The sequence below is a fragment of the Ovis canadensis genome, chromosome 15 (genome assembly GCF_042477335.2).
Source record: "Ovis canadensis isolate MfBH-ARS-UI-01 breed Bighorn chromosome 15, ARS-UI_OviCan_v2, whole genome shotgun sequence".
Taxonomy (NCBI): Eukaryota; Metazoa; Chordata; class Mammalia; order Artiodactyla; family Bovidae; genus Ovis; species Ovis canadensis.
In genome coordinates this window covers 41,451,360-41,478,676 of record NC_091259.1, presented here as the reverse complement: position 1 = coordinate 41,478,676, position 27,317 = coordinate 41,451,360, and the positions used below count along the sequence as shown (strand labels likewise).

Below are 27,317 nucleotides of genomic sequence, written 5' to 3'. Positions count from 1 at the left end.
CAGAATACTGGAGTGGGCTGCCATGTCCTCCTCCAGGGGATCGTCCTAAGCCAGGGATTGAGCCCCTGTCTCCTAACATCTCCTGCACTGGCTGTCAGGTTCTTTACCACTAGTGCCGCCTGGGAAGGGTAGGAAGGACGATGCCAAAGAGATGGTTTGGGTGACAGTAATGATCTTGGGGCACATTGAAATTGGTGCTTAGAATAAACAGCCATACCGTGGAGGTGGCAGTTCTGAACTGTACATGGTACCACCTATTTATATGCTAATGACAAGGCATTTTTCTAAATGTTGAAAGTTCCTGTTAATTATTGAAAAGGGAAAGTAAAAGTAGCTCAGTCAAGTTTGACTCTGTGACCCCATGGATTATACAGTCCATGGAATTCTCCAGACCAGAATACTGGAGTGGGTAGCCTTTCCCTTCTCCAGGGGATCTTTCCAACCCAGGGATTGAACCGAGGTCTCCCACATTTACCACAAGGGAAGCCCAAGAATACTGGAGTGGGTATATACACTATATCTAATGTGTTCTTTCCTAAGAGAGAATTTGGCAGAGATAGTCAAGAGACTTTAAAAATGGAACATTTCATCATATAGTTACTGCATATAATTCTCAAATCTTAACAGTGAATTTACATATACACATGGATCAACTGTTACTTCTCACAGGGACTATTAACTGACTACCTGGAGGTCAGATCACTTAGCTTCTCCATTGCTATCTCCCAGGGTTAGAGCCAAATTCTCTTTTCCCCAGATCCCAGCACTGAGCTCTGGCCTTTGAGATGTGAGCTAGAGGGTGCATCTTGGAAAACTTTTATTCAGACTGCTACAGCCCCTCCCCTTTCCCTTGATCTTGTCTTGAATGTGGATGTAATTTCTGGAACTAACAGCAGTCTTGAAGCCAGGAAAGGGAAAAAAGAACAAGAGAATCATAAATACTGGTTCTGATGTTTTGAGCTCTGGAAGCACCAGTGCAACTACCTACTTGTAACTATACGTAAGAAGAATGAACTCAAGAATTTTTCAAGTTGTTGTAAATAGCAATTCTATGACTTGTAGCTGAAGGCAATATTTCTATGGTCCTACAGAATTTTTATGGTACATCTTGGGGCTTCAAAGGGCCAAAGTCATGTGCCATTTAGGCAATAGTTCTACACTGCAAGGATGAAAGTTCTGTAAATAGTATTTGCATTATTAGAATGTTAATATAACATTATATTATATAATGACATTTATAGTCAAAACTCTTTCAGTGCATCTAATCCTAAAAGATCAAAGAAGATCCTTTCTTAAAGAAGGCTTTGTTGTTGTTCAGTTGCTCAGTTGTGTCCAACTTTTTGTGACCCCATGGACGGCAGCACACCAGGCTTCCCTGTCCTTCACTGTCTCCCGGAGTTTACTCAAACTCATGTTTACTGAATCTATGATGCCATCCAACCATCTCATCCTCTGTTGCCCCCTTCTCCTCCTGCCCTCAATCTTTCCCAGCATCAGGGTCAAAGAAGGCTTTGGACTAAAATGACTAGAATATTAATAACATTACGTATATAGAAGAAACAGTGTTCACTGAAGCCACTTAAAAATCATGAATCTCCTTTAAGAGAATGGAGTCATCACCCAGAAAAACCACTACAGCTGCTTCCTGCCCTTTAGATGTGTCTGCTCCTACTTTTCTAAAATTGTCCCTATGCTACAAATTATTTTGTTATTTTTCACTGAGGTTAGCATGACACTGTATTTCCCTGCTACTGAATATTTTCTGTGTATAACATGCTATTGTCTCTTTGTAGTTGAATTATTTAGTGCTTTCTCCAAATGTTGAACATTTAAGATGTCCTAGGGATGAGCACAGGCCTCCCTTGTGACTCAGCTGGTAAAAAATCTGCCTGCGATGTGGGAGACCTGGGTTTGATCCCTGGGGTGGGAAGATCCCCTAGAGGAGGGAAAGGCTACCCACTCCAGTATTCTGGCCTGGAGAATTCCATGGACTGTATATATCATTATGGAACCCCAGCTGGGGTCCCCTATTCAGCACTGACTGCCCCCCATGCACACACACAGCAGCTGCTCCTCCAACCACACCCCTCCTCCTGCTCCCCACCACCCACAGCCCTTGACCCTGGCCAGCCTCCCCCAACACAGGCCACCAGATGGGCTCCTGAGACCCTCTCCCCAGCAAAAGGCTGTCTGTGTGCAGCTCATTCCACTGGGGGTGGAGAGTAGGAGGGTGTATGCTAGATTTTGGACTGGCAAATAGAGGCCTGGGGTGGGGGGTTAGTGTGCCTCAGTTTCCTCCCTAACAGTGGAAATTTTATAATATCTGAAAACTGAGGGGACTTCCCTGGTGGCTCAGACAGTAAGAGTCCACCTGCAATACAGGATACGTGGGTTCGATCCCTGGGTTGGGAAGATCCCCTGGAGAAGGAAATGGCAACCCACTTCAGTGCTCTTGCCTGGAGAATCCCTTGGACAGAGGAGCCTGGTGGGCAACAGTCCATGGGGTCACAGAGTCGGACACAACTGAGTGACTGACACACACACACATACGCACACAGGGATGAGCACTGTCTGTGGGCCATTCATTATTTCTTCACAATTATTTCTTCTCTTCTCACTTCTCAATTATTTCTTCACTTCTCTGAAGAGAAATGAGATTATTGAAACAGAATTGTGAGCGTATTCAGGGCCATTCATGAACACTTCTGTTAAGGAGGCAGAAGAATGCTCCTTTTGTGCAGATCTTGATGACGCTGAGTATTATCACATTTTAAAACCTCTGCTGATTTTTAATAGGTGAATGAGCTCAGATATCATATTCTTGGCAACTGCGAATTTGTTCTTTACCTGGCCTGTGTCACCTGTGCCATTGTTTTCAGCATAATCACTAAGTTACTATCTATTTGCCAAAGTAACCAAAGATGAAAAAGGAGGGAATCTACTCATGTCCAAGTCACAAATCCAATTTGTCCAAAACTGAGAGAAAGAAATGATTAGTGGCCAGAAATCACAGCCTTAGTCTGAAGCAGCTTAGCCTTAATCATCCCACCGACTCACAAAGACAGATTGTGAAGCGTGAGTAATTGCTTATTGCTGCCCCGTCCAAGTTCTTACTATCACCTGGATTGGATGTCATGATGGTCACAGGAAGACAGAACCGAGGGTCCAGTACTGCAGATTGACGCGAAAGAGAGAGTGTGGACCGAAAGGGGCATCTCCAAACGCTGCTGACCCCTTGACAGGGTGAGCTGCTGCCAGTGAAAATAAGAAGGGACGTTTCTCAAGGGAGCGCCAGGGCTCCTGACAGAGTTTGTTCTGGGTGACCGGCAATGAAAAATCCTGGATTCACTTGTTAGCCTCAAGTAATCTTGATTGGTTCTCAGTGCTGTAATTTTGTTTGATCCCTTTCCATCAAAAATCTTTTTAACAGCTTTATTGAGATAAAATTCACACACCACCACATTCACCCATTTGAAGTTGTACAAGTCAGTAGTTTTTAGTGTAGCTATCAAGCTGTGCAAGAGTCACCACAATCCAATTTTAAAACATTTTCATTATCCTAAAAAGAGACCCCATACCCATCAGCAATCACGCCCCTCCCCTCTCTCCCTCTAGCCCTAGGCAACCACTAATCTACTTTCTGTCTCTTCAAAAGGCTGTCATAGGCAAATAATCCCTAGAATTTACTTTGATTTACCTCTTGTTGGCTGTTACAAGACCAAAAGGTCATGACAGCGTGATGCCCTCAAATTTTTAAAAATTACACCAACAATAATAGTCTCATTAGGTCTCCAAACGTGAGGAAAATAAAAGCACATTTTCAACAAATCTCCAGTGGGGTTCACTGCTAGTCTTTGTGTGAGATGCCCATGGGCTGACATTAGCCAACTCTGGCTCTAGTTGATGACTGACCAGGCCAGACCTGCCCCTTGGAACCGGTGTCCATGGGTCATGTCTTTGGCAGAGTTCGGCATAGGATTTCCTGGTGGAAGGTTTCTGCCATCCGTCCATCATGCTTCTCAAGCTAGAAGACGGACTTTTACTGGAAACTTGGGGCAAAAGCTGCCTGAACTGAACATGACATCAACTGTCCCCGGGAGGACTTGTGTCAACTCTGAGAGGTCATGCCCCGATGTGGGGGGACACTGCAGGACTCTCCCCCAGAACATTCCTCAGATGTGTAAGGGTGAGAGAGTTACTTAGTGATGGGATAGAAAACAATGTCTCCAATACTGGGGAACAGCAAGAGAAGGAAATTTGCTCTGCAGTTACTAAACTTAATCCAAATAAACCTCTTCTTAGAAGCAGTCGAGCAGCAATACCCAGATTGTCTGTGACAATAAACACACAAGTTAATTACTGTGGCTCAGCTCTGCACAGCTGTCAGAGAACTCCTTAAGCAGTTATTCTGTGCAGGTCGCAGTGGATATTTTTATACTGTTTATCATCCCTTGCGCTGGGTTAATCTCTCACTGCCTGACGTCTGGATTCAGTGGCATGGACAATGCTGAGTATTCATAAATCAGTCACAATATAACTGCCAGGAGAAGAGGGACGGTGTTCAGGCCTATTATCTTGACAAATCCTCAGATTTTTACTGTGATTCAAGTCAATTCCCTTGGAGACCAAGAGATTTGCTTTGACTGGGAAATGGGCCTGATCTGGGTAATGAGTCCCTGTGTCTGGGGCCCCGGCTACCTGCTGTCCTATACAAATAGCTTGGTTCTCAATCATTGTAGCTTTTGGAATGGCTCTCCGGACAAAGAGTGCTTCTTTGTCTTTGTCGGATGTAGGCTGAAGGTCTTGGATGGAGAAAATGGGTATGAGTGGACTGTAACATCCCCGAGAGAGAGCAAGAGGGGAGGGATTTCCCAAGTTTAAAGAGGGCTTGGGAAGCAGTAAGTGGAAGTTCTCTTTCTTCCTCTTCCCTCTCTTCCAGATCTTAGATGTCTGGTGATACCCACCATCACCTGGGCCTACCCTCCACCCTCCCAGGTAAAATGCAAATTCAGACTACAGGAGGAGAAGGAAGGGAAGGGAAATGAACATCTAGTTGCATCTATTCTTCACTAGGTACTAAGCTAAGGTTTTGGGGTTTCCTTGGTGGCTCAGTGGTAAAGAATCCATCTGCAAGTGTAGGAGATGCAGGAGACGGGGGTTTGATCCCTGGGTCAGGAAGATCCCCTGGAGGAGGAAATGGCAACCTACTCCAGTATTCTTGCCTGGAGAATCCCATGGACAGAGGAGCCTGGCAGGCTACAGTCTATGGGGTTGCAAAGAGTTGAACATGACTTAGTGACTAAAACAACAACAATCTAAAGTTTTAAAATGGTATTTCATTTAACTGTCAAATGAAATCTACCAAAAGAACAACTCTTAATTGCTCAAATGGGGAACTAGGGGCTCAGGTGAATTAATAACTTGCCAAGTTATGCAGAGATTAGGTGATGGAAATTTAGAAATGGCCAAGTGTGCGACTTCCACTGATCCCTGCTCACTACAAATTGAGCTAAAATAATCCACAGTTGGTAGGAACCCTAACCCAGAAGGTTCTCATCCAAAGTGGTATGTTTGAACTCTTTCTTAGGCCCTGATAACTCATAAGTTCTAGAGGGACGGGACATCCTCATCTTGAGAATGTGCTGGTTCCTAAGCTCTGAATACATTTCCCCATAGAAGTAATAATACACATGGTGTCTGGCTTCCTAGTCCAGTGTACAAACTCTATTCTGTTTATGAAGTACTTGAAAACAGTACTAATTGTACTTCAGAAAATAACTGTAATGTAACCTAAGCATATAATGATGTTTCGGTGGAAAAATAAGTTACTTATGATCCCAGGAACACATTTCTTCTTAATACTGTAAAACTGGGGATTATCCCAGCTCCAAACAACTGGTAGTGGTCTCCATGGCCTGGACAAGAATTAGGACAGAGGATATGAGGGAAGGTCAGACAAGGAGCTCAAGGAGCCCTTGGGTGGGGGTATGGGAACGAGTGGTGGTAAGGACCCTGGATTGTGAGCAAGTTGAAGACCTGGGCTGTGTGGGCTCTTGGGTGGGGGCTGTGGCAGTGGGCTGAGGTGTTTCATGTCCATCAACCTCTGAGGTCCTCTCTTAGGAGGACACAGCAAGCTGGTCCTCCTTTCCTTCTCTGTAATATAGAACTGTCATTCTAGTCCACTTTCCCTCGTTTTCTTTAAGGCCACTCTTTCCTTTTTTTCTGAGGCTCCCACATGAGCTTTTAGCTCACGACCCCCTATACCTGGTGTGCTCTGCATCTATCTGCTCTGTATGACATAGCCAGAACAGTCTTTCTAAAAAGGCTAAGCTGAATATAGGAAAGTTGCAGGATATAAAATTAACGCACAGAAATCCCTTGCATTCCTATACACTAACAATGAGAAAACAGAAAGAGAAATTAAGGAAACAATTCCATTCACCATTGCAATGAAAAGAATAAAATACTTAGGAATAAAGCTACCTAAAGAAACAAAAGACCTATATATAGAAAACTATTAAAACACTGATGAAAGAAATCAAAGAGGACACAAATAGATGGAGAAATATACCATGTTCATGGATCAGAAGAATCAATATAGTGAAAATGAGTATACTACCCAAAGCAATCTATAGATTCAATGCAATTCCTATCAAAGTACCAACAGTATTTTTCAGAGAACTAGAACAAATAATTTCACAATTTGTATGGAAATACAAAAAACCTCGAATAGCCAAAGCAATCTTGAGAAAGAAGAATGGGACTGGAGGAATCAACCTGTGTGACTTTAGGCTATACTACAAAGCTACAGTCATCAAGACAGTATGGTACTGGCACAAAGACAGAAACATAGATCAATGGAACAAAATAGAAAGCCCAGAGATAAATCCACACACCTATAGACCCCTTATCTTTGATAAAGGAGGCAAGAATATACAATGGATTAAAGACAATCTCTTTAACAAGTGGTGCTGGGAAAACTGGTCAACCACTTGTAAAAGAATGAAACTAGAACACTTTCTAACACCATACACAAAAATAAACTCAAAATGGATTAAATATCTAAACGTAAGACCAGAAACTATAAAACTCCTAGAGGAAAACATAGGAAAAACACTTTAGGACATAAATCATAGCAGGATCCTCTATGGAAATAAAAGCAAAAATAAACAAATGAGACCTAATTAAACTTAAAAGCTTTTGCACAACGAAGGAAACTCTAAGCAAGGTGAAAAGACAGCCTTCAGAATGGGAGAAAATAATAGCATATGAAGCAACTGACAAAGAATTAATCTCAAAAATATACAAGCAACTCCTGCAGCTCAATTCCAGAAAAATAAATTACCCAGTCACAAAATGGGCCAAAAAACTAAACAGACATTTCTCCAAAGAAGACATACAGATGGCTAACAAACACATGAAAAGAGGATCAACATCACTTATTATCAGAGAAATGCAGATCAAAACCACAATGAGGTACCATTTCCCATTGGTCAGAATGGCTGTTATCAAAAAGTCTACAAACAATAAATGCTGGAGAGGGTGTGGAGAAAAGGGAACCCTCTTACACTGTTGGTGGGAATGCAAACTAGTACAGCCACTATGGAGAACAGTGTGGAGAGTGCTTAAAAAACTGGAAATAGAAGTGCCTTATGACCCAGCAATCCCACTACTGGGCATACACACCAAGGAAACCAGAATTGAAAGAGACACGTGTACCCCAATGTTCATCACAGCACTGTTTATAATAGCCAGGACATGGAAGCAACCTAGATGTCCATCAGCAGATGGATGGATAAGAAAGCTGTGGTACATATATACAATGGAGTATTACTCAGCCATTAAAAAGAATACTCTGTGCTCCTCTGTGTCCACCCTGCCTCTCATATTTCAATATGATACTGAAGCCACGTGCCTGCGAGCCTTTCCCAGTTCCGGGTAATTGTCCACTCTTGCCACTCGCTCACTATACATCCCCTAGCACCTGACACCGGGTCCTGGAAGGAATTCAACACATATGTGTTGAGTTGAACTGAGGATGGCTTCCTAAATCTGCCTGAGAGTGGACGCTCCCCTGGATCCAGACTCTTGTGCCCCCAGCTGCTGAGTGTCGTCTTCCGTGGCTTACAGTCGAGTCCCTCCCTGAGAACTGCCCTCACTCAGATGGAGTAGCCCAAAGTTACTATCAGATTAACAAAGTAGTAACAATGGCACCCCACTCCAGTACTCTTGCCTGGAATATCCCATGGACAAAGGAGTCTGGTATGTTGCGGTCCATGGGGTCGCTAACAGTCGGACACGACTGAGCGACTTCACTTTCACTTTTCACTTTCATGCATTGGAGAAGGAAACGGCAACCCACTCGAGTGTTCTTGCCTGGAGAATCCCAGGGACGGGGGAGCCTGGTGGGCTGCTGTCTATGGGGTCGCACACCGCAGCAGCCCAAAGTAGCCGTGCCCAAAGTTACTACCCTTCCCCACAGGTAGGCAACAGCCAGTGGCTGATCCGTGTCAGGGAACGGCTGGTGCCTTGCCTCTAAAGGGCCATACCAACTTCAGAACCCTCGGGGGCTTGGCTGAAGCGTGCTTTGAGCCTCAAAGCTGCCGCCTCTCCCTCGCCCCGCCCTGCCTGCTCCCTCCCTCCCAGGGGTGGTTCTGGAGGAGGAGGGCTCCAGCCCACAAATCTCCATTTCAGAGTCTGTTCCTGGGAGGGCCCACCCACTACAGGCCTATTGCTTCCAACCAAGTCTTTACCTGTTGCCCCTTAAAGCATTTTCCAGCTTTTCCCTTACTATCTGACACTGGAAACGAATGGTCTCTCCTGAGGAGTTTTTATTGTTTGGAACAGTGGAGAAACACAAAGGACATAAAAAGACTCCTTCATTTCTTCCTGGAAACCTTCCTTTTTTGCCTCCCACCCCCATTTCCTTTATTTAGCAAAGCAGACCTGATGGGAAAGACTTCAGTGCACAAAGGTGCTAATGATGGTGAATCTTTTTGTTGTTGTTTTACAAATATTTTCATTGGAGGACAATTGCTTTACAGTGTTTTATTGGTTTCTGCCATACATCAACATGAATCAGCCAAAGGTATACATATGTCCCCTCTCTCTTGAACCTCCCTCCCACCCCACCCCCCACCCCATGGTGAATCTTATAGTATAGTATCAAGTTATAGTAAACACAGAACTCAGTAAAGCAAACATTTCAGAAGAAAACTGCAGTCATTGGCTGTCCTGGGTGTTTTACTGCAGGAGCTGAGGTTGAGATGAGAGTCAAGGAAGAGTTCTTAGGGGATGGGGGCAGGAAGAAGAGAAAGAGGAGGAAGAGGAGCATCCCTATTCCAGGCCTATGATAAGGGGAATGAAAATCAAGGACCATGAATATTATTAACATGGAAGGTTAAGTAAGATGCTGTTATTACCTTAATGCTGCTTCTTTTCCTATGCTTTTTCCCCTTTTCCAGTTGAAACAGATAGTTTTCGGAATTGCTGCGGCTGATTTTCACTTGGTTTCTTTGGCTTTTCTCTGAACTGAGTTGGGATTCACTCTCCACCCTTGAGAGTATGGGTGGAAGGGTGAGCCCGGGTGAGGCCCCTTCGTGGGGCTGCACCTCTGTCAGCTGCAGCAGGGCTTGCTGATGCTGCTCCATTATCTGGGAGAGCCGGGAATCTGGGGAAGCCTTAGCAGGTTGTTCCTCAGAGGAAGAATGAAATTTCCTTAAAGGAAAAACAAAAAAAGCACAAATCTGTTAAAATGTAGATACATAAGACTTAGCATAAAAGTCTTCATGAACCATTGATTTACTGTATCTACCACTCCCAAAGAACCCACCGCCAATGCAGGAGACATAAGAGACGCAGGTTCCATCCTTGGATTGGGAAGATCCCCTGGAGGAGGAAATAGCAACCCACTCCAGTATTCTTGTTTGGAGAACCCCATGGACAGAGGAGCCTGGTGGGCTATAGTCCATGGGGTTGCAAAGAGTTGGACTTGATTGAAGTGACTTAACATGCATGACAATCAAATTAATGCCCTTTAATCTTTTCATAATTATATTATTATCCATAATATCCAATTTTTTTCTTTAGGATATTCTAGCTCATACTTAGAACTTTCATTTACTGCATTCAGAATAGAAAAAACACCATTCTGAAAAATCAAAGGCCTTTCCACCACAAAATACCTGAATATGGTGGATTAAATTAAACAAATATCCTTTTAATTATATAAATGAATTTGTAAGAGAGATGGGGAATCTTCAAAGACAACAAACTAAACAGGAACTAAAACTAAAGCAGATTTTGGATGAGCTGAAGCTATAGCTTTTTTTGAGGGAATTTTGAACCTAAGTGCTTGCATTTTACCATTTAACACTGGTATTAGATATGTCAGACCTTGGCCTTGTGTGGGGCAGGGAATCAGAAGTGAGATACCTACACTAAGGCTCTCACCCTTGAAGATCCCATTCTCCAGGGGATCTTTCCAACCAAGGGATCGAACCCAGAATCTCCTGCATTGCAGGCAGATTCTTTACTATCTGAGCCACCAGGGAAGCCCTGAAGAGATACAGCCTCAATAAAAAGGCAGATTAGTAAAAAACTCATTCACCAGCCTTGAGAAACAACAGAGCAACACCATCTTTGTCTAGGCTCTGAACTAGAAAAAAAAAAAATTCCCTGGGAATTTGGGGCAATATTTGGGGTTCAAATTTACCTTACCTACATAATCATGGAACTCCAACACCAAGAAATTAACATAAAAATGATACTGGAGGAAGGATACCTCTGTAGGTGGCAGAAGCAGATACAAAAGTTCTCTGGAAAAATGCAAATCAAAATGACAATGAGCTACTACCTTATATCAGTCAGAAAGGCCATCATTAAAAAGTCTACAAATAAGAAATGCTGGAGAGGGTGTGGAGAAAAGGGAAGCCTGCTACATTGTTGGTGGGACTGTACATTGGTACAGCCACTATGGAGAACAATACAGAGATTGCTCAAAAAACTCAATATAAAGTTGCCATATGACACAGCAATCCCACTCCTGGGCATATCTCCAGACAAAAGTATAATTTGAAAAGATACTATGCATCCCTATGTTTATAGAAGCAGTATTTACAGTAGCCAAGACATGGAAACAACCTAAATGCCCATCAACAGATGAACAGATAAAGATGATGTGGTACATGTACACGATGGAATATTACTCAGCCATAGAAAAGAATGGAATAGTGCCATTTGCAGCTACATGGATGGACCTGGAGATTATCGCACTAAATGAAGTAGGTCAGAAATACCATATCACTTAATACGTGGAATCTAAAATATGACACAAATGCACTTATCTATGAAACAGGACAGACTCACAGACATAGAGAACAGACTTGTGGTTGCCAAGGGGTTGGGGGAGGCTTGGATTGGGAGTTTGGGACTAGCAGATGCAAACTATTATATGTGTAAGTTGCACTCAGTCATGTCTGACTCTTTGCAACCCCATGAACTGTAGCCTGCCAGGCTCCTCTGTCCATAGCATTCTCTAGCAAGAATGCTGGAGAGGGTTCCCATTTCCTTCTCCAGGGGATCTTCCCAACACAGGGATTGAACCCGGGTCTCCCGTATTCCAGGCAGATTCTTTACCACCTAAGCCACTAGGGAAGGCCCAAACTATTGTATACAGAATGTATAAACAACATTGTATATCATAGGTAACTATATTCAGTATCCTGTAATAAATTACGGTGGAAAAGAGTATGAAATAAAAGTTCTCTAGAAAGATACATCCCCACCCAAACCTGCCTAGGTGTCTACAGATAAGGTGGCTACACATAAGTTCACAATCCAAAATTTTAGAACATGTAAGGAAATAACCTACCAAATAAGAGTCCAGACACATGCACACTCACATACCAAACAGTAGTAGATTTCTAAGAATTTAGGATAACTGAATATTAGAAAGCATTTGTAAGGAAGTGTGTATAATGATTAAAGACATGAAGTAAGAAATAAAAACTCTGAGAAATATATTCTGAAAAAGGAACAGGAAGGTTTTAATCAGAACCATACAGAAATTCTAGACATGAAAAGCACCATCACTGAAATTTACAACTCAGTGGACACATTAAACACCATATTGGACACAGTCAGAGACTCATAAACAGGAAATTTCTCAGAAAGAAGCCCAGAGGGATATGAGATGGGAAATAAGAAACAGTTAAAAAGACATGGAGTCTAGAATAAGAGGATCAAATGTCTATCTATTGTGTGTTCCTGAAGGGAAAATAGAGCAAATTTGGGAGACATAGTATTCAAAGGGAAAATGTGTGATGATTTTCCAGAATTTATGAAAAAGACGAACCTTTAGACTTAGGAAGCCCAGAAAAGTCACAAGCAAGACTATAAAATGCAAACTAAATACGTCATAGTGAAGCTTGAAAACACAAAAAACAAAGGAGAGACCTCAAAACCAACAAGAGAATAAAAGACAAAAAGAATGATAATTACATTGATAAAAGTCTTTTCAAAGAAATACAGAAGCCAGGAAATAGAAAAACTGTTTTCAAAGAGTTTAATTCTTTACCAAGTTAAACAGTAATTTAAGAGAATAAAGTAATTTCAGGTAAGTTTACCAGTGAAATGTACTTGCTGAAAGAACTTCTAAAGGATCTACTTAAGGAAGGAAGAGTGAAATGGAAGAAAGATCGAAAGCAAGACATTAATAAGCAATCGGTTAAATCTAAAACAGCATGGACTCTATCTAGCAATAATAAAATAGCAATTAGGAGATATAGTATGCTGAATGAAAAGAATATGTATGACACAAGGGGTGACTGGATTAGAACAATCCAGTGATTTTGAATGTGTCTGCAGGATAACAGAAATATTAATTTAACACTAGTCTAGTTAAGTATGTAAGTTTAAAAAAAGAGAATAGAAAGAAAATATGCATTTCCAAATCAGTAGAGGGGAAAGGTAACAAAGTTCTATCAGTTCAATAGATAAATTTTTAAAAAAGATATTAGAAAAAAGTACGGTGGTTAGGACAAATTAAGATAGGGGAAATAAACTCAAGATTTGAATATCATAAAAAATGTAAGTAGTCTAAAGTTTAAAATCTGCCCACAAACAACAACAAAAGAAAGGCCAAACAAAAACACACATGTGAACTAAATAGATTTACTGAAAAGTTCTATGTAACTTTCGAGTAACAGTTCCAATTGTATATCCCAGAGGATGTGAAATGAGGGAATTATTCTAAGGCTGGTATAATCTTGGTATAATTGATAACACATCCAGACAAGGCCAGTGACAGATTGGAGAATTTTAAGCCAGTCTCACTTCCTACATGTGAATGTTAAATCATAAATAACATTAACAAATCAAATCAAGCAGTTTATTCAAATAGTATGACAAGTTGGGATTGTCCTAGGAGTAAAAGGTTGGTGGAATGTTAGAAAATCTGTTAATACATTTAGCCACATTAAAGAATTAAAGGAAAAAAATTTTTAATTGATGCAGAAAAAGTATTTGATAACATTAAGCATCTATTTATGATAGATCTTTGCAAAAAAAATAGAAATAGAAGTACGTTTCTTCTATTTCTCCCTAAGTACTAAAAATTAAATATTTTTAATGGCAAAATGTTAGAAGCACTCCCTCTAAAGTCAGGAAAAAAAAAGACAAAAATGCCTACTATCTATCTATCACTATCTCTTCTAGGAAGTGAATTCCAAATCTTGTTAAATGTACATTCCACACCTCCAAGTGGAGCACTGAAATGTCTTCTGATTAATTCATACGTGTTAAAATTGTCTCTCTACTTTGAAAATAAGCTCCTTGAGGGTTCCTATGCATCATACTACTTTTGTATCTTCTATAACAGTTTAGTCCTATATTCAGTTGTATCAGGCGTGTAATAAATACATTTGATTGAATGACATCAAGAAATCCCCCTTGATTTTAAAAATAACTTTTCATTTTTCTAATTACAGAAGTAATGCATATACATTGTAGGGAATTTGGACAGCTCAGAATATATAAAGAAGAAATTAAAAATAATCCCAAACTTTTTTGCCAGAGGTAGACATTACTGATGTTTTGGTGCATTTTCCATCTTCTGTGTACATTTTAACATGTAGGTGAAGCTCATACTCTTTTAGGTAAAATTTTGTACCTCACTATTTTCTCTCTATAAGGACTTCCCAGGTGACTCAGTGGTAAAGAATCCACCTGGCAATGCAGGAGATAAGGGTTTGATCCCTGAGTGGGGAAGATACCCTGGAGGAGGAAATGGCTGCCCACTCCAGTATTCTTGTCTGGGGAATCCCATGAACAGAGGAGCCTGGAGGGCTATAGTCCATGGGGGTCACCAAGAGTCAGACATGACTTAGCAGCTAAACACAATAACAACATTTTCTTCCTATAGAAGCATAATTTTAAAGGGTGTGTTGTTTTTCAGTCACCAAGTCGTGTCTGACTCTGCAACCCCATGGACTGTAGCATGTGAGGCTCCTCTGTGCATGGGATTCTCCAGGCAAGAGTACTGGAGTGGATAGCTATTCCCTTCCCCAGAGGATAATGAAGGTGAAATCTTTACAGTCTGAGCTACCAAGGAAGCCCATTTAAATAATTCCATATTTAATATTATAATTTACTTAAACATTTCTTTATTCAATTATTGTCATTTCTATAAATGGTGATATTTTTGCACATACATAATTTTTTCTGCATTTTGGATTGTTTTCTTAAGATTGACCATTACAGAGTTGGGGATAATTTGTTTCCTCCAAATATTACCTGCAGTTCTCAAGATATACTGTATCTTTTTTTTTTTAACTGGATCTTTATTGATAGGTTCCCTCTGTCCTTCTCCCCACTAGTCTCTGGTTTAACTACAGTGGAAAAGCTAGAGACAGGGAAGAAGAAAAGAAATACATGAAAAGTGGACTATTTTAGGTAGAAAGACAGAGCCAAGGACACCGTTAGGTGAATTTCTCCTCTTGCCTGACCCCTGTCATGAACCCACCCCTCTGTCCAGCATCCCATCCTCCCTCTTCTAGCCTCTCATTTCTCCAGAAAACCACCTGAGAACAGGGAATTCTTACCATAATATTTCTAAGTTCTTATACTTTGTTTCTGTATAATCCAGTTTGGGTTGCTTCTTCTTTTCGGTTGATGCTTGCATGTTTATGTTAGACTGAGAGCCTTTCTGGCTACGGGATGCCTGTTTCTTGGTAAGTTCATGAAGGTAGTTCAAGTGCATATCAGATTGAGTGTCGGTGTGTAGCTGCTGGTAGGAAAACCTTTTCTCTTCTTGGTCATTGTGTCCTCTTTCTCTATTAGCGTTCATCACTGGGTAATATCCGGCAGGATTTTTATATAATACTTTGTCAGAAACCTGGTGTGGTGGAGCAAATTGATTGGAGGTTACTTTGGGATCCTGGCTTCTCAGTACACTTGAGTATTGTAAATCATCGTTCGTGGCATTCATAATCAGAACTGTGTCCTGTGTTACTTCAGTATCAATAGGCTTATTTGGGTTTTGTTGATTTCTGGGAGTGTTATTCTGGTTTCCTTGACTGACAACCAGCCCTTCAGTCACCAAAGACTTCAGGCCATGCTGGTGTTTATGCTGTTTTTGAATCTTGTGCTTGGCTGGTCTTTTGGAAGGTTGCTGGCCATTGGTTGTTTCCGAGGATTGATCTCTGGGTCCATTGCTTGACTTTTCACGTTCATATTGAGACCAGTGTTCCTGGTAATTCTAAAAAGATATTTTTTGTTAATGTAAAGTTGAAAGACTGAATTTAAAGTTAAAAGACAAAAATTTTAGTGTTTCTCAAACTGGGAGTTTTGAGACTTCTAGGAAGGTGATCATGGGATTGAAAGGAGATAAAGAACACAGGGGGCTTTCCTCATTTCAGGCAACGAAAGGGTGATTAGCTGAGTGCTTCCTCTTGGCAATTTCTGATTATGAATTTTCTAGAAAAAAAATAGCTTTGAAGGGGCATTATATTAAGGGCAAGTCTTTGACTTAAAATGTTGTAAAATGAAGTATTACCACATAGGGGGAGAAAGCAGCTTTTTCTCTAAAGAGCTGCAGAGGAAGTGCAAATCAGCATCAAAATACACACATTTGTCTTAACTAAGATAAATATTAAAAATCTTAACCAGAAAGAACATCAACGATTTGCTTTACCCACTAAATACAAGTTTAGTATGAAATACAATTCACATTATCAGATCTTAGTCATATAGGTCAGAAGCCAGAAATGACCTCTTCACCAGATGAAACAAATTAGATTTTATTCAGAGGATTATAAAAGAGTCTGCATGGTGATGGGACATCTGTGAAACCACAAGGGTTGTTTTGCTTCTGTTCCTTAATATAGCCTGTACTTAGGCAATCAAACATCTGGGGGAAATATTTCAATTTCAGAGCAGTCTTTATGCTTTCCAAAGTCTTGTAACAACACAATGTACTCCTGGTATAATAGATACACTATGTAACTATATTGCACTAAGCCATTTAGACATATTTCCCAAGGAATAAAGCACTCATTACTTTGTGAAAAACTAGCTGAGTTAAGAGGCCTTTGGAAAGAATGATTATATGCTTACTGAAAACAGTCAGAGGGCCATATGCCTCCATGTGCTGTGTAACTGCAACATATTTCTTCCTCTCTAAACACACCTATAAAAAGCCTCTGTGGCCTGTATCTATGCAAGGTTAATCGAAAAAGTGCAAGTTACACAGATCATTTGAGAAAAAAAAAAAAACAACCTTGAAATGAATAAATCATGTTTTTGCTCAAATTGTTTGTTTTAGGGATATTTCACTTTTTTGATATAATTGCCAAGACTCCTGTATAATATACTACTACTGTATAATACTACTCTTGTATAATAGCATTTCATGCCATTCTATTTCTCATGATATCTCATTATAAAAAGGTCGAGATTATTGAATTTAAAATAGTAATATACAATATTACTTCTTATATCAGATTTTCATGTAAGAATGACTTGTAATTTGAAATTTAGAGTAAGTTCTCCTTAGATTTTGAACTTTCTGGAAGATTGGCCAGGTTCTGATTAGCTCCTTCAAGTTTTTACCTGCAGTATCCAAAAAAGAAAAACTTCCTTCTCTGTATTTCAATTGAAAGGGTCCTTCCTTCCATGCAGTATACTGAGCTGCATGGACAAAATGTGGGCAAGAAGGCTTTGCCAGTACACAGCCTAAGAACATCCTTGCTTGTAATGCATCCAGGAGAAAATTATGAACACACCATATTTACTTGGAGAAGGCGATGGCACCCCACTCCAGCACTCTTGCCTGGAAAATCCCATGGACGGAGGAGCCTGGTAGGCTGCAGTCCATGGGGTTGCTAAGAGTCGGACACGACTGAGTGACTTCACTTTCACTTTTCACTTTCATGCATTGGAGAAGGAAATGGCAACCCACTCCAGTGTTCTTGCCTGGTGAATCCCATCCTGGTGGGCCGCCGTCTATGGGGTCGCACAGAGTTGGACACGACTGAAGCAACTTAGCAGCAGCAGCATCAGCATAGATATTTACTGATGCTGATGTTATTCTTTTAAGTATTTGTTTAGCCTTTTTTGTTGACTTTTAATGTTGTGTCAATTTCTGCTGTACAGCAAAATGACTCATATACATATATACATTCTTTTAAATATCCTTTTCCATTTTGGTTTATTACAAGAATATAGTTACCTGTACTATATAATGTAACACCTATATGTAGTCCATCCTATATATAATAGTTAATAATAATATGCTAATCCAAAATTCCCAAGCCATTCCTCCTCCACTCCCCCTCCCTCTTGGCAACCACAAGTCTATTCTATGTTTGTGAGTCTGTTTCTGTTTTATAGATAAGTTCATTTGTGACATATTTTAAATTCCACATGTGAGTGGTATCAGATGGTATCTGTCTTCCTGACTGACTTCACTTAGTATGCTAATCTCTAGGTCCATCCATGTTTGTTCAGCTTTTTAACTGCTGGAAAAATAAGTGACCAGGAGTTCTTTTTCTGCTACCATCTGACTGTACTTGGTCCAGATTTCTCTCTCATTTCCACCAATGAGAAATGACCCAAAGTCATTGCCCAATGAGTACCAGACCTGAAGTCTTGGCTTACCACTTGGTCTTAATCATATTATACCTTTTCTGCTGACAATTCAGACGACAATAGTGCTCTTCACAGGGTGCTTTATCAACAAGGCCAAGGACTCATCATTTCGTGAGAAACTTCAATTGTCTCAAGTGTTAAATCTGCTATTCACGTAAATGTGAGTGCCCAGGGATGGCATTTCAGTCTCCGGAAAGAAAGACATTTATGGGCTGGATGTGATTTGTCTCACCTTCTGAGCAGCCTACTTGAAATCTGAGGTTTACTAAAGATGTATTACCTACAATTGAGGCATCAGGTGTCACTCTTTAGGGCAAGACCTGAGTTCCCTGAAGTTAATATACAAAGCCATTCTCAGGCTATTTAATCTCCATCAGCACTGAAATCCTCTATTCCATCCCCCTCTCCCTGGGATTCTTTTGTCATCAACACTCACAATCAGTCCAGACTACATGCACTCAGAATAACTGCTTAATGGCAGTAGGTTTTTCCAGCACACACACAGCAGAGTCCTGTGGCTGGGGCATTAGCACCAGAGTCTCCTGATGCCTAATGCGAGGGTGGTAGTTTCTTAGTAAGATGTGTCCTCAGTTTTTAATGCTCCTCCGTATTGTCCCATCCAAGGGGAGTTTGCCCCCAACCCTGAGGAGGGCAGCAGCTGACTGTCTCTTTCATGACTTTCCTGTTTACATGACATAAGCAGAGGGGAGAATGCACGCTTTGATCTCAGCAAAAGCACAATGTTCATCTGCTTTAAAACAAAAGCCATTCTTATTCTCAACCACCCTGATCAACTCTAGAGTCCTGAGGGTTGTTCCTGGACTCCAAGATTAGCTCTGAAGTTTGTGTTGTCTTTTTTATTATTTTATTTTTAATTGGAGGATAATTGCTTTACAACGTCGTGTTGGTTTCTGCTGTACAACATTGCAAATCAATCATAACTATACATATGCGTGTCGCCCCCGTCCCACCCACCCCTCATCCTGCCCTTCTCGGTCATCACGGAGCACCAGGCTGGGCTCCCTGTGCTCTGTAGTGGCTTCCCACTAGCTATCTATTTTACACAGGGTGGTCTGTAAATGTCAATGCTACTTTCTCAATTTGTTCCACCCTCTCCTTCCCCCACTGTGGCCACAGGTCTATTCTCTACATCTGTTCTCTGATTGTGCTCTTTCTTAACAACAAAACACACATTCTTTGAGTCTGGATTATACATTCCATCCAATAATATTAATAAAATTTAGAGAAGACATTAACTGGCTCTAATTATTTGTGTCTGGATGAATAAATGCATCATAGTTCTGTTGAAAGCACTGGAGGCAAAACCCAATGAATAGCTCTTTGGAAACGTGGAAAGATATCTTAGGATGGGATTACGAGAACTTTGACGTTAATAAGTCAAAGATGCTACATATCTTTCACACTATCATTTCTTATCTAGAGAGGCAAGAGTTATTTTATTTTAGAGAGAAGAAGGAAAACATCCTATTTGATCCTTTTGAAGCCTTCCTTAACCGGGGAATGTTCGACTTTTCCTTTTGACCACAGGCTTCTCTCCTGGGAAGGATCTTCTGCAGGTGAAAGTGTGCCCTCTTACACTGGCCCCATGGGCTCCGACTCTTAGCTAAGTATTCTTTACACTTCTGAGTACACAATAGAAATGGGATCTGGAAAAGATTCACAGGAGTGCACAAAACAATTCGTGATGATAGGACCTCATGGACAGGTAAAGGATGATGGATTACCGAGATAAAGATGCCAAGCATGGGTAAGGCCTTACACAGAAAATAATGAAAATGACCATCAGTTCTTGGTATTTTTAAAGTGAAAATATACAATCTTAAATGGCCTTAGGGACCTTGTTTCCAGCATATCACCTTTCTTTTTCTGGTCCTATATCTCTAGTTTCTTATCCTTTCTGGCATGTGAAAGTGTTAGTCACTCAGTCGTGTCCCGCTCTTTTGAACCCCACGGACAATAGCCTGCCACACTCCTCTGTCCATGGAATTCTCCAGGCAAGAATACTGGAGTCGGTAGCCATTCCCTTCTTCCGGGGATCTACCTGACCCAGGAATCAAACCCAGGTCTCCTGAATTGTGGGCATATTCTTTACCTTCTGGTAAAGACCTGGTAAAGCCACCAGGGAAGCAAGCAAGTAAATGTTTCAGTTCAGTTCAGTCGCTCAGTCGTGTCCGACTCTTTGCTACCCCATGAATCGCAGCACGCCAGGCCTCCCTGTCCATCACCAACTCCCGGAGTTCACTCAGACTCACGCCCATCGAGTCAGTGATGCCATCCAGCCATCTCATCCTCTCGTCCCCTTCTCCTCCTGCTCCCAATCCCTCCCAGCATCAGAGTCTTTTCCAATGAGTCAACTCTTTGCACGAGGTGGCCAAAGTACTGGAGTTTCAGCTTCAGCATCATTCCTTCCAAAGAAATCCCAGGGCTGATCTCCTTCAGAATGGACTGGTTGGATCTGCTTGCAGTCCAAGGGACTCTCAAGAGTCTTCTCCAACACCACAGTTCAAAAGCATCAATTCTTCGGCACTCTGCCTTCTTCACAGTCCAACTCTCATATCCATACATGACCAGAGGAAAAACCATAGCCTTGACTAGACGGACCTTAGTCGGCAAAGTAATGTCTCTGCTTTTGAATATACTATCTAGGTTGGTCATAACTTTTCTTCCAAGGAGTAAGCCTCTTTTAATTTCATGGCTGCAGTCACCATCTGCAGTGATTTTGGAGCCCCCGAAAATAAAGTCTGACACCGTTTCCACTGTTACCCCATCTGTTTCCCATGAAGTGATGGGCCAGATGCCATGATCTTAGTTTTCTGAATGTTGAGCTTTAAGCCAACTTTTTCGCTCTCTACTTTCACTTTCATCAAGAGGCTTTTTAGTTCCTCTTCACTTTCTGCCATAAGGGTGGTGTCATCTGCATATCTGAGGTTATTGATATTTCTCCCGGCAATCCTGATTTCAGCTTGTGTTTCTTCCAGTCCAGCGTTTCTCATGATGTACTCTGCATAGAAGTTAAATAAGCAGGGTGACAATATACAGCCTTGACATACTCCTTTTCCTATCTGGAACCAGTCTGTTGTTCCATGTCCAGTTCTAACTGCTGCTTCCTGACCTGCATACAGATTTCTCAAGAGGCAGGTCAGGTGGTCTGGTATTGCCATCTCTTTCAAAATTTTCCACAGTCAAAGTTTCCACACAGTCAAAGGCTTTGGCATAGTTAATAAAGCAGAAATAGATGTTTTTCTGGAACTCTCTTGCTTTTTCCATGATCCAGCGGATGTTCGCAATTTGATCTCTGGTTCCTCTGCCTTTTCTAAAACCAGCTTGAACATCAGGAAGTTCACGGTTCACGTATTGCTGGAGCCTGGCTTGGAGAATTTTGAGCATGACTTTACTAGCATGTGAGATGAGTGCAATTGTGCAGTAGTTTAAGCATTCTTTGGCATTGCCTTTCTTTGGGATTGGAATGAAAACTGACCTTTTCCAGTCCTGTGGCCACTGCTGAGTTTTCCAAATTTGCTGGCATATTGAATGCAGCACTTTCACAGCATCATCTTTCAGGATTTGAAATAGCTCAATAGGAATTCTGTCACCTCCACTAGCTTTGTTCGTAGTGATGCTTTCTAAGGCCCACTTGACTTCACATTCCAGGTTGTCTGGCTCTAGATGAGTGATCACACCATCATGATTATCTGGGTCATGAAGATCTTTTGTGTACAGTTCTTCTGTGTATTTTTGCCACCTCTTCATAATATCTTCTGCTTCTGTTAGGTCCATACCATTTCTGTCCTTTATTGAGCCCATCTTTGCATGAAACCCAAGATGGGCGGGTCATGGTGGAGAGGTCTGACAGAATGTGGTCCACTGGAGAAGGGAATGGCAAACCACTTCAGTATTCTTGCCTTGAGAACCCCATGAACAGTATGAAAAGGCAAAATGATAGGATACTGAAAGAGGAACTCCCCAGGTCAGTAGGTGCCCAACATGCTACTGGAGATCAGTGGAGAAATAACTCCAGAAAGAATGAAGGGATGGAGCCAAAGCAAAAACAATACCCAGCTGTGGATGTGACTGGTGATAGAAGCAAGGTCCGACGCTGTAAAGAGCAATATTGCATAGGAACCTGGAATGTCAGGTCCATGAATCAAGGCAAATTGGAAGTGGTCAAACAAGAGATGGCAAGAGTGAATGTCGACATTATAGGAATCAGCGAACTAAAATGGACTGGAATGGGTGAATTTAACTCAGATGAGCATTATATCTACTACTGCGGGCAGGAATCCCTCAGAAGAAATGGAGTAGCCATCATGATCAACAAAAGAGTCCGAAATGCAGTACTTGGATGCAATCTCAAAAATGACAGAATGATCTCTGTTCATTTCCAAGGCAAACCATTCAATATCACAGTAATCCAAGTCTATGCCCCAATGAGTAATGCTGAAGAAGCTGAAGTTGAACGGTTTTATGAAGACCTACAAGACCTTTTAGAACTAACACCCAAAAAAGATGTCCTTTTCATTATAGGGGACTGGAATGCAAAAGTAGGAAGTCAAGAAACACCTGGAGTAACAGGCAAATTTGGCCTTGGAATGCAGAATGAAGCAGGGCAAAGACTAATAGAGTTTTGCCAAGAAAATGCACTGGTCATAGCAACCACCCTCTTCCAACAACACAAGAGAAGACTCTCCACATGGACATCACCAGATGGTCAACACCGAAATCAGATTGATTATATTCTTTGCAGCCAAAGATGGAGAAACTCTATACAGTCAGCAAAAACAAGACCAGGAGCTGACTGTGGCTCAGATCATGAACCCGTTATTACCAAATTCAGACTCAAATTGAAGAAAGTATGGAAAACCACTAGACCATTCAGGTATGACCTAAATCAAATCCCTTATGATTATACAGTGGAAATGAGAAATAGATTTAAGGGCCTAGATCTGATAGATAGAGTGCCTGATGAACTATGGAATGAGGTTCGTGACATTGTATAGGAGATAGGGATCAAGACCATCCCCATGGAAAAGAAATGCAAAAAAGCAAAATGGCTGTCTGGGGAGGCCTTCCAAATAGCTGTGAAAAGAAGAGAGGCAAAAAGCAAAGGAGGAAAGGAAAGATATAAGTATCTGAATGCAGAGTTCCAGAAAATAGCAAGAAGAGATAAGAAAGACTTCCTCAGCAATCAATGCAAAGAAATAGAGGAAAAGTAAATGTTTAAAGCTCTTCTGTTAAAGAAAAAAAAAAAGAATTCTTTACTTGACCTCGTTCTCTGGTTAAACTTCATCTCTTCAGTAGGGGTGGTGGGATAAATTGGGATTGACACATATACTACTATGTAGAAAACATATGTTTCTTTTTGAGAACCTACTATATAGTACAGGGAACTCTACTCAATGCTCTGCTGCTGCTAAGTCACTTCAGTTGTGTCCGACTCTGTGTGACCCCACAGACGGCAGCCCACCAGGATCCTCCATCCATGGGATTTTCCAGGCAAGATTACTGGAGTGGGGTGCCACTGCCTTCTTCCACTCAATGCTCTAGGGTGACCTAAACGGGAAGGAAATCACCCCCAAAAGGGGATATATGTATACAATAGCTGATTCACTTTGCTGTACAGTAGAAACTAACACAACATTGTATAGTAACTATTGTTGTTGGTCAGTCAAAAGTCAAGCCCGACTCTGTGACCCCATGGACTGTAGCACGCCAAGCTTCCTTGTCCTTCACTATCTCCCGGAGTTTGCTCAGACTCATGTCCATTGAGTTAGTGATATTTCATTCTCTGCTGCCCTATTCTCCTTTTGCCTTCAATCTTTCCCAGCATCAGTGTCTTTTCCAATGAGTCAGCTCTTCGTAACAGGTGGCCAGAGTACTGGAGCTTCAGCATCAGTCCTACCAATGAATATTCAGGGTTGATTCTTTTAGGATTGACTGGTTTGATCTTGCAGTCCAAGGGACTCTCAAGAGTCTTCTCCAGCACCACAATTCAAAAGAATCAATTCTTCGGCACTAAGCCTTCTTTATGGTCCAAGTCTCACATCTGTACATGACTATTGGAAATGCCAGAGCTTTGACTATACAGACCTTCGTCGGCAAAGTTGTCTATACTATATACTAAAAAAAGCAACTACTCCAGTAAAAATTAAAAAACAAACAAAAAATCCCCAAACATCTCATCTTGTAATCCATCGCCAAGCATCTTAAAATGCAGGTTGGTCTTCATCTTCCCCGCTCTCATCCTGACCCCTGTACTCTGCAGGTGAACCCTTACTCTCACCGCCCCAGTGAAACTGCTCTGCTCAGGCCACCAACCACCTCTTAGTTGCTAAATCCTACAGTACCACTTTCTTTAACTTCCTGTTTTTTCACACTTACACTATTATTTCAAACTTACAGAAAAAAAATGGCAAGAATAACACAGAGAACTCCCAGATATCCTCACTGATTCACTTTTTAACATTTTGCCACGTTTCATCATTCTCTCTCTCTGTAGATCGCTCACTGTCCATGTGTAGACAGACACACAAATATACATTCTGTCATTGAAACTGTTATTGCTGGTCCCATCATCACTTAGTTGGTCTGAATCATTTGAGACTTGCATCAATGAGCTGGATACATTTCTTCCTTTTCGTGGCACAGGTATGCAGGCTTCTCATTGTGGTGGCTTCTCTTGCTGAGAAGCACAGGCTCAGTAGCTGCAGCTCCCGGGCTCAGAAGCACAGGCTCAGTAGTTGCGGCACAAGTGTTTAGTTGCCAAAACTCTTTTAATTGACATAGAGAGCCTTTCCTGGCCCCCAGCTAGCCTGCCCAACCTCTGTCCCCTCCTCATACTTTCCCCTTTAGTCACTGAACTCCAGCAAAACTCTCAGGGCAGACTAGACTCCCCCCACTTTCATCCCTCTGCTCTCATGTGTGTCTGCTTGGCATGTTTTGACTCATCCTTCCAGGGTCAGCTTAGATGCCCTGCCTTTTCCAGAGGCTTTTCCCATCTTTTTAGGGCAGAATTAGGTGCTCTTTTAGTTACACAGCATTTTATGCCGACTTTCATGTCACTGCATTCTTATGACTACATAACTGTTTTGAGGTCCTTAAGGGTAGGAACCATTTTTAAAAGGGTCTTTTGTTAAGTTTTATTTCTATTTTTTTTCTGAAGAGTTTTTAAAAGTCCATGTCTTTGGGGCCAGACACCTAAAAGCTGGTGGTTGGAACATAGTAGGCATTCAATAATTATTTATTGTCTGAATTATTTTGATTTCACATAGAGGTATCTCTATGTTAGTAAGAGTTACTCATGGTTAGAGTATGTTTACTAAGGATGTGTAGATTCTTTGAAAGTCACCTTTTAAGAACAAGATTTCAGATGAGGCCCATTTTCACTTAAGATTCACTAAATGACCTATAAATGGTTTTCTAATCCATCACTGGGCTTCCTGGGTGGCACAGTGGTAAGAAATCCACCTGCCAATGCAGGAGACACAAGCAACGTGGGTTTGATTACTGAGTCAGAAAGATTCCCTGGAGAAGGAAATGGCAACCCACTCCGGTATTCTTGCCTGGAAAATGCCATGGACAGGGGAGCCTGGTGGGCTACAATCCACAGGCTGGCAAAGAGTGATACACGGCTGAGTGGTTGAGTACACCATTAAATACTGAGCATCAGCTTTGGGCAAAGCAGTGTCTTAGGAAGTGGAGAGAAAAATTCATACAAAATTATGGGAATTATCAAGGAACTTAGAGAGTAGCTGGTACAAAAGAAACACAGCAGCTAATGGGACAAAGGTCAAACAGGGTAAGCCCTGGAGGAGTGGTCCTGACCACACGCATGACAGGATGCGTTGGGAGAGGCAGGAGGAGGAGGGGAACCAGAGCAAAGGCAATGGAGCTGGGTAATTGAGGAGAAGAAAGAAAGGCATCCCGGGGACCTTCCTGGCAGTCCAGTGGTTAGGACATTGCAGTTTCAATTCACGGGGCATGGGTCCAGTCCCTTGTCGAGGTACTAAGATCCCATACGCCGTGGGGCCAAAGGGTGAAAAATAAGGAAGGCAGCCTGGAGGTTTGCACATTGAGTATCCAGTCAGTGTGCTGGGTGCAGCGGGCAGCTAGGAAATCCTTTCTGAATAAAGGGAAACATTCCTTGGGCTGCTCTGTGTAGCCATCTTTCTAGGTCCAACAATCTTTAGCTGTTTTGCTTCTTACCGTCTTCACTCAGGAGTGGGTTAGAACCAAGTGAGTCCAGGACACTCAGATGAAACAGCCTTCTTCTGATTTTTTCTTTACAAAGCTTTTTCTTGCCTCTGCCTAGGGCCATGCCATGCATCAAGCATCCCAGTTTTACCTGATTCTTTTACCATTGGCTGAGATGCCTATGATTTTTCATAGTGACAAGTGTGAAAACTAGAGGCTGTGAGACTCTTACATGCTTCAAGTGTGTTTCCCATAGTAATTTAAGTTAACTAGAGATAAAGAATCTTAGATTCATAGCCTTTTGCAGCTGGGATGGCCCTTGTAGTTCATTTCTTTTTCTGCAACTCTGAAAGTAGCCTGGAGGCCACTGTGGTGGGGGGGGGGGGGGGGGAAAGATGATTTGAGCTGTCCCTCTTCTCTCATGTTTCTGAAACTGGAATGAGCTTTTTTCTTGTTCTCCACCCCCACCCCCCTTCCCGCCACCCCTGCATTACCTAACACGTGGGATCATAGTTCCCTGACCAGGGATTAAACCCATGTCCCCTGCATTGAAAGCACAGAGTCTTAACCACTGTATCACCAGGGAAGTCCCTGGAATGAGCTTTATTCTTATTATTGCTTTTCCATTGAACATAGTTCTAACTAACGATGTCAACAGGCTCTGTAGGTTGGGTGATTTCAAAGGGCTTCTCCTTCTGAAAGTGTTTGTTGCTTAGTCGTGTCTGACTCTTTGCAACCCTGTGGACTGTAACCTGCCAGGCTCCTCCGTCCATCAGGTTTCCCAGGCAAGAATACTAGAGTGGGTTGCCATTCCCTTCTCCAGGGGATCTTCCCAACCCAGGGGTCGAACTGGGCTCTCCTGCATTGTAGGTGGCTTCTTTACTGTCTGAGCTACCAGGGAAGTCAAGAATCACTACTACACATAACGCTATATACTGGTTCAAGAAGAAATCAGCTGC

The 27,317-nt window shown here is 41.8% G+C and overlaps 1 protein-coding gene across 1 annotated transcript in view; it reads right to left on the bottom strand.

Moving 5' to 3' along the window:
• JHY (junctional cadherin complex regulator) overlaps positions 1 to 27,317 on the bottom strand; it is a 78,280-nt gene that overhangs the window by 5,587 nt on the left and 45,376 nt on the right. Inside the window, exons 5-6 of the mRNA XM_069554214.1 lie at positions 15,102 to 15,757; positions 9,423 to 9,717 (exon numbers count right to left, since the gene is read on the bottom strand). Coding sequence (XP_069410315.1) covers positions 9,423 to 9,717; positions 15,102 to 15,757 — 951 coding nt within the window. The remainder of the gene's footprint in view (positions 1 to 9,422; positions 9,718 to 15,101; positions 15,758 to 27,317) is intronic.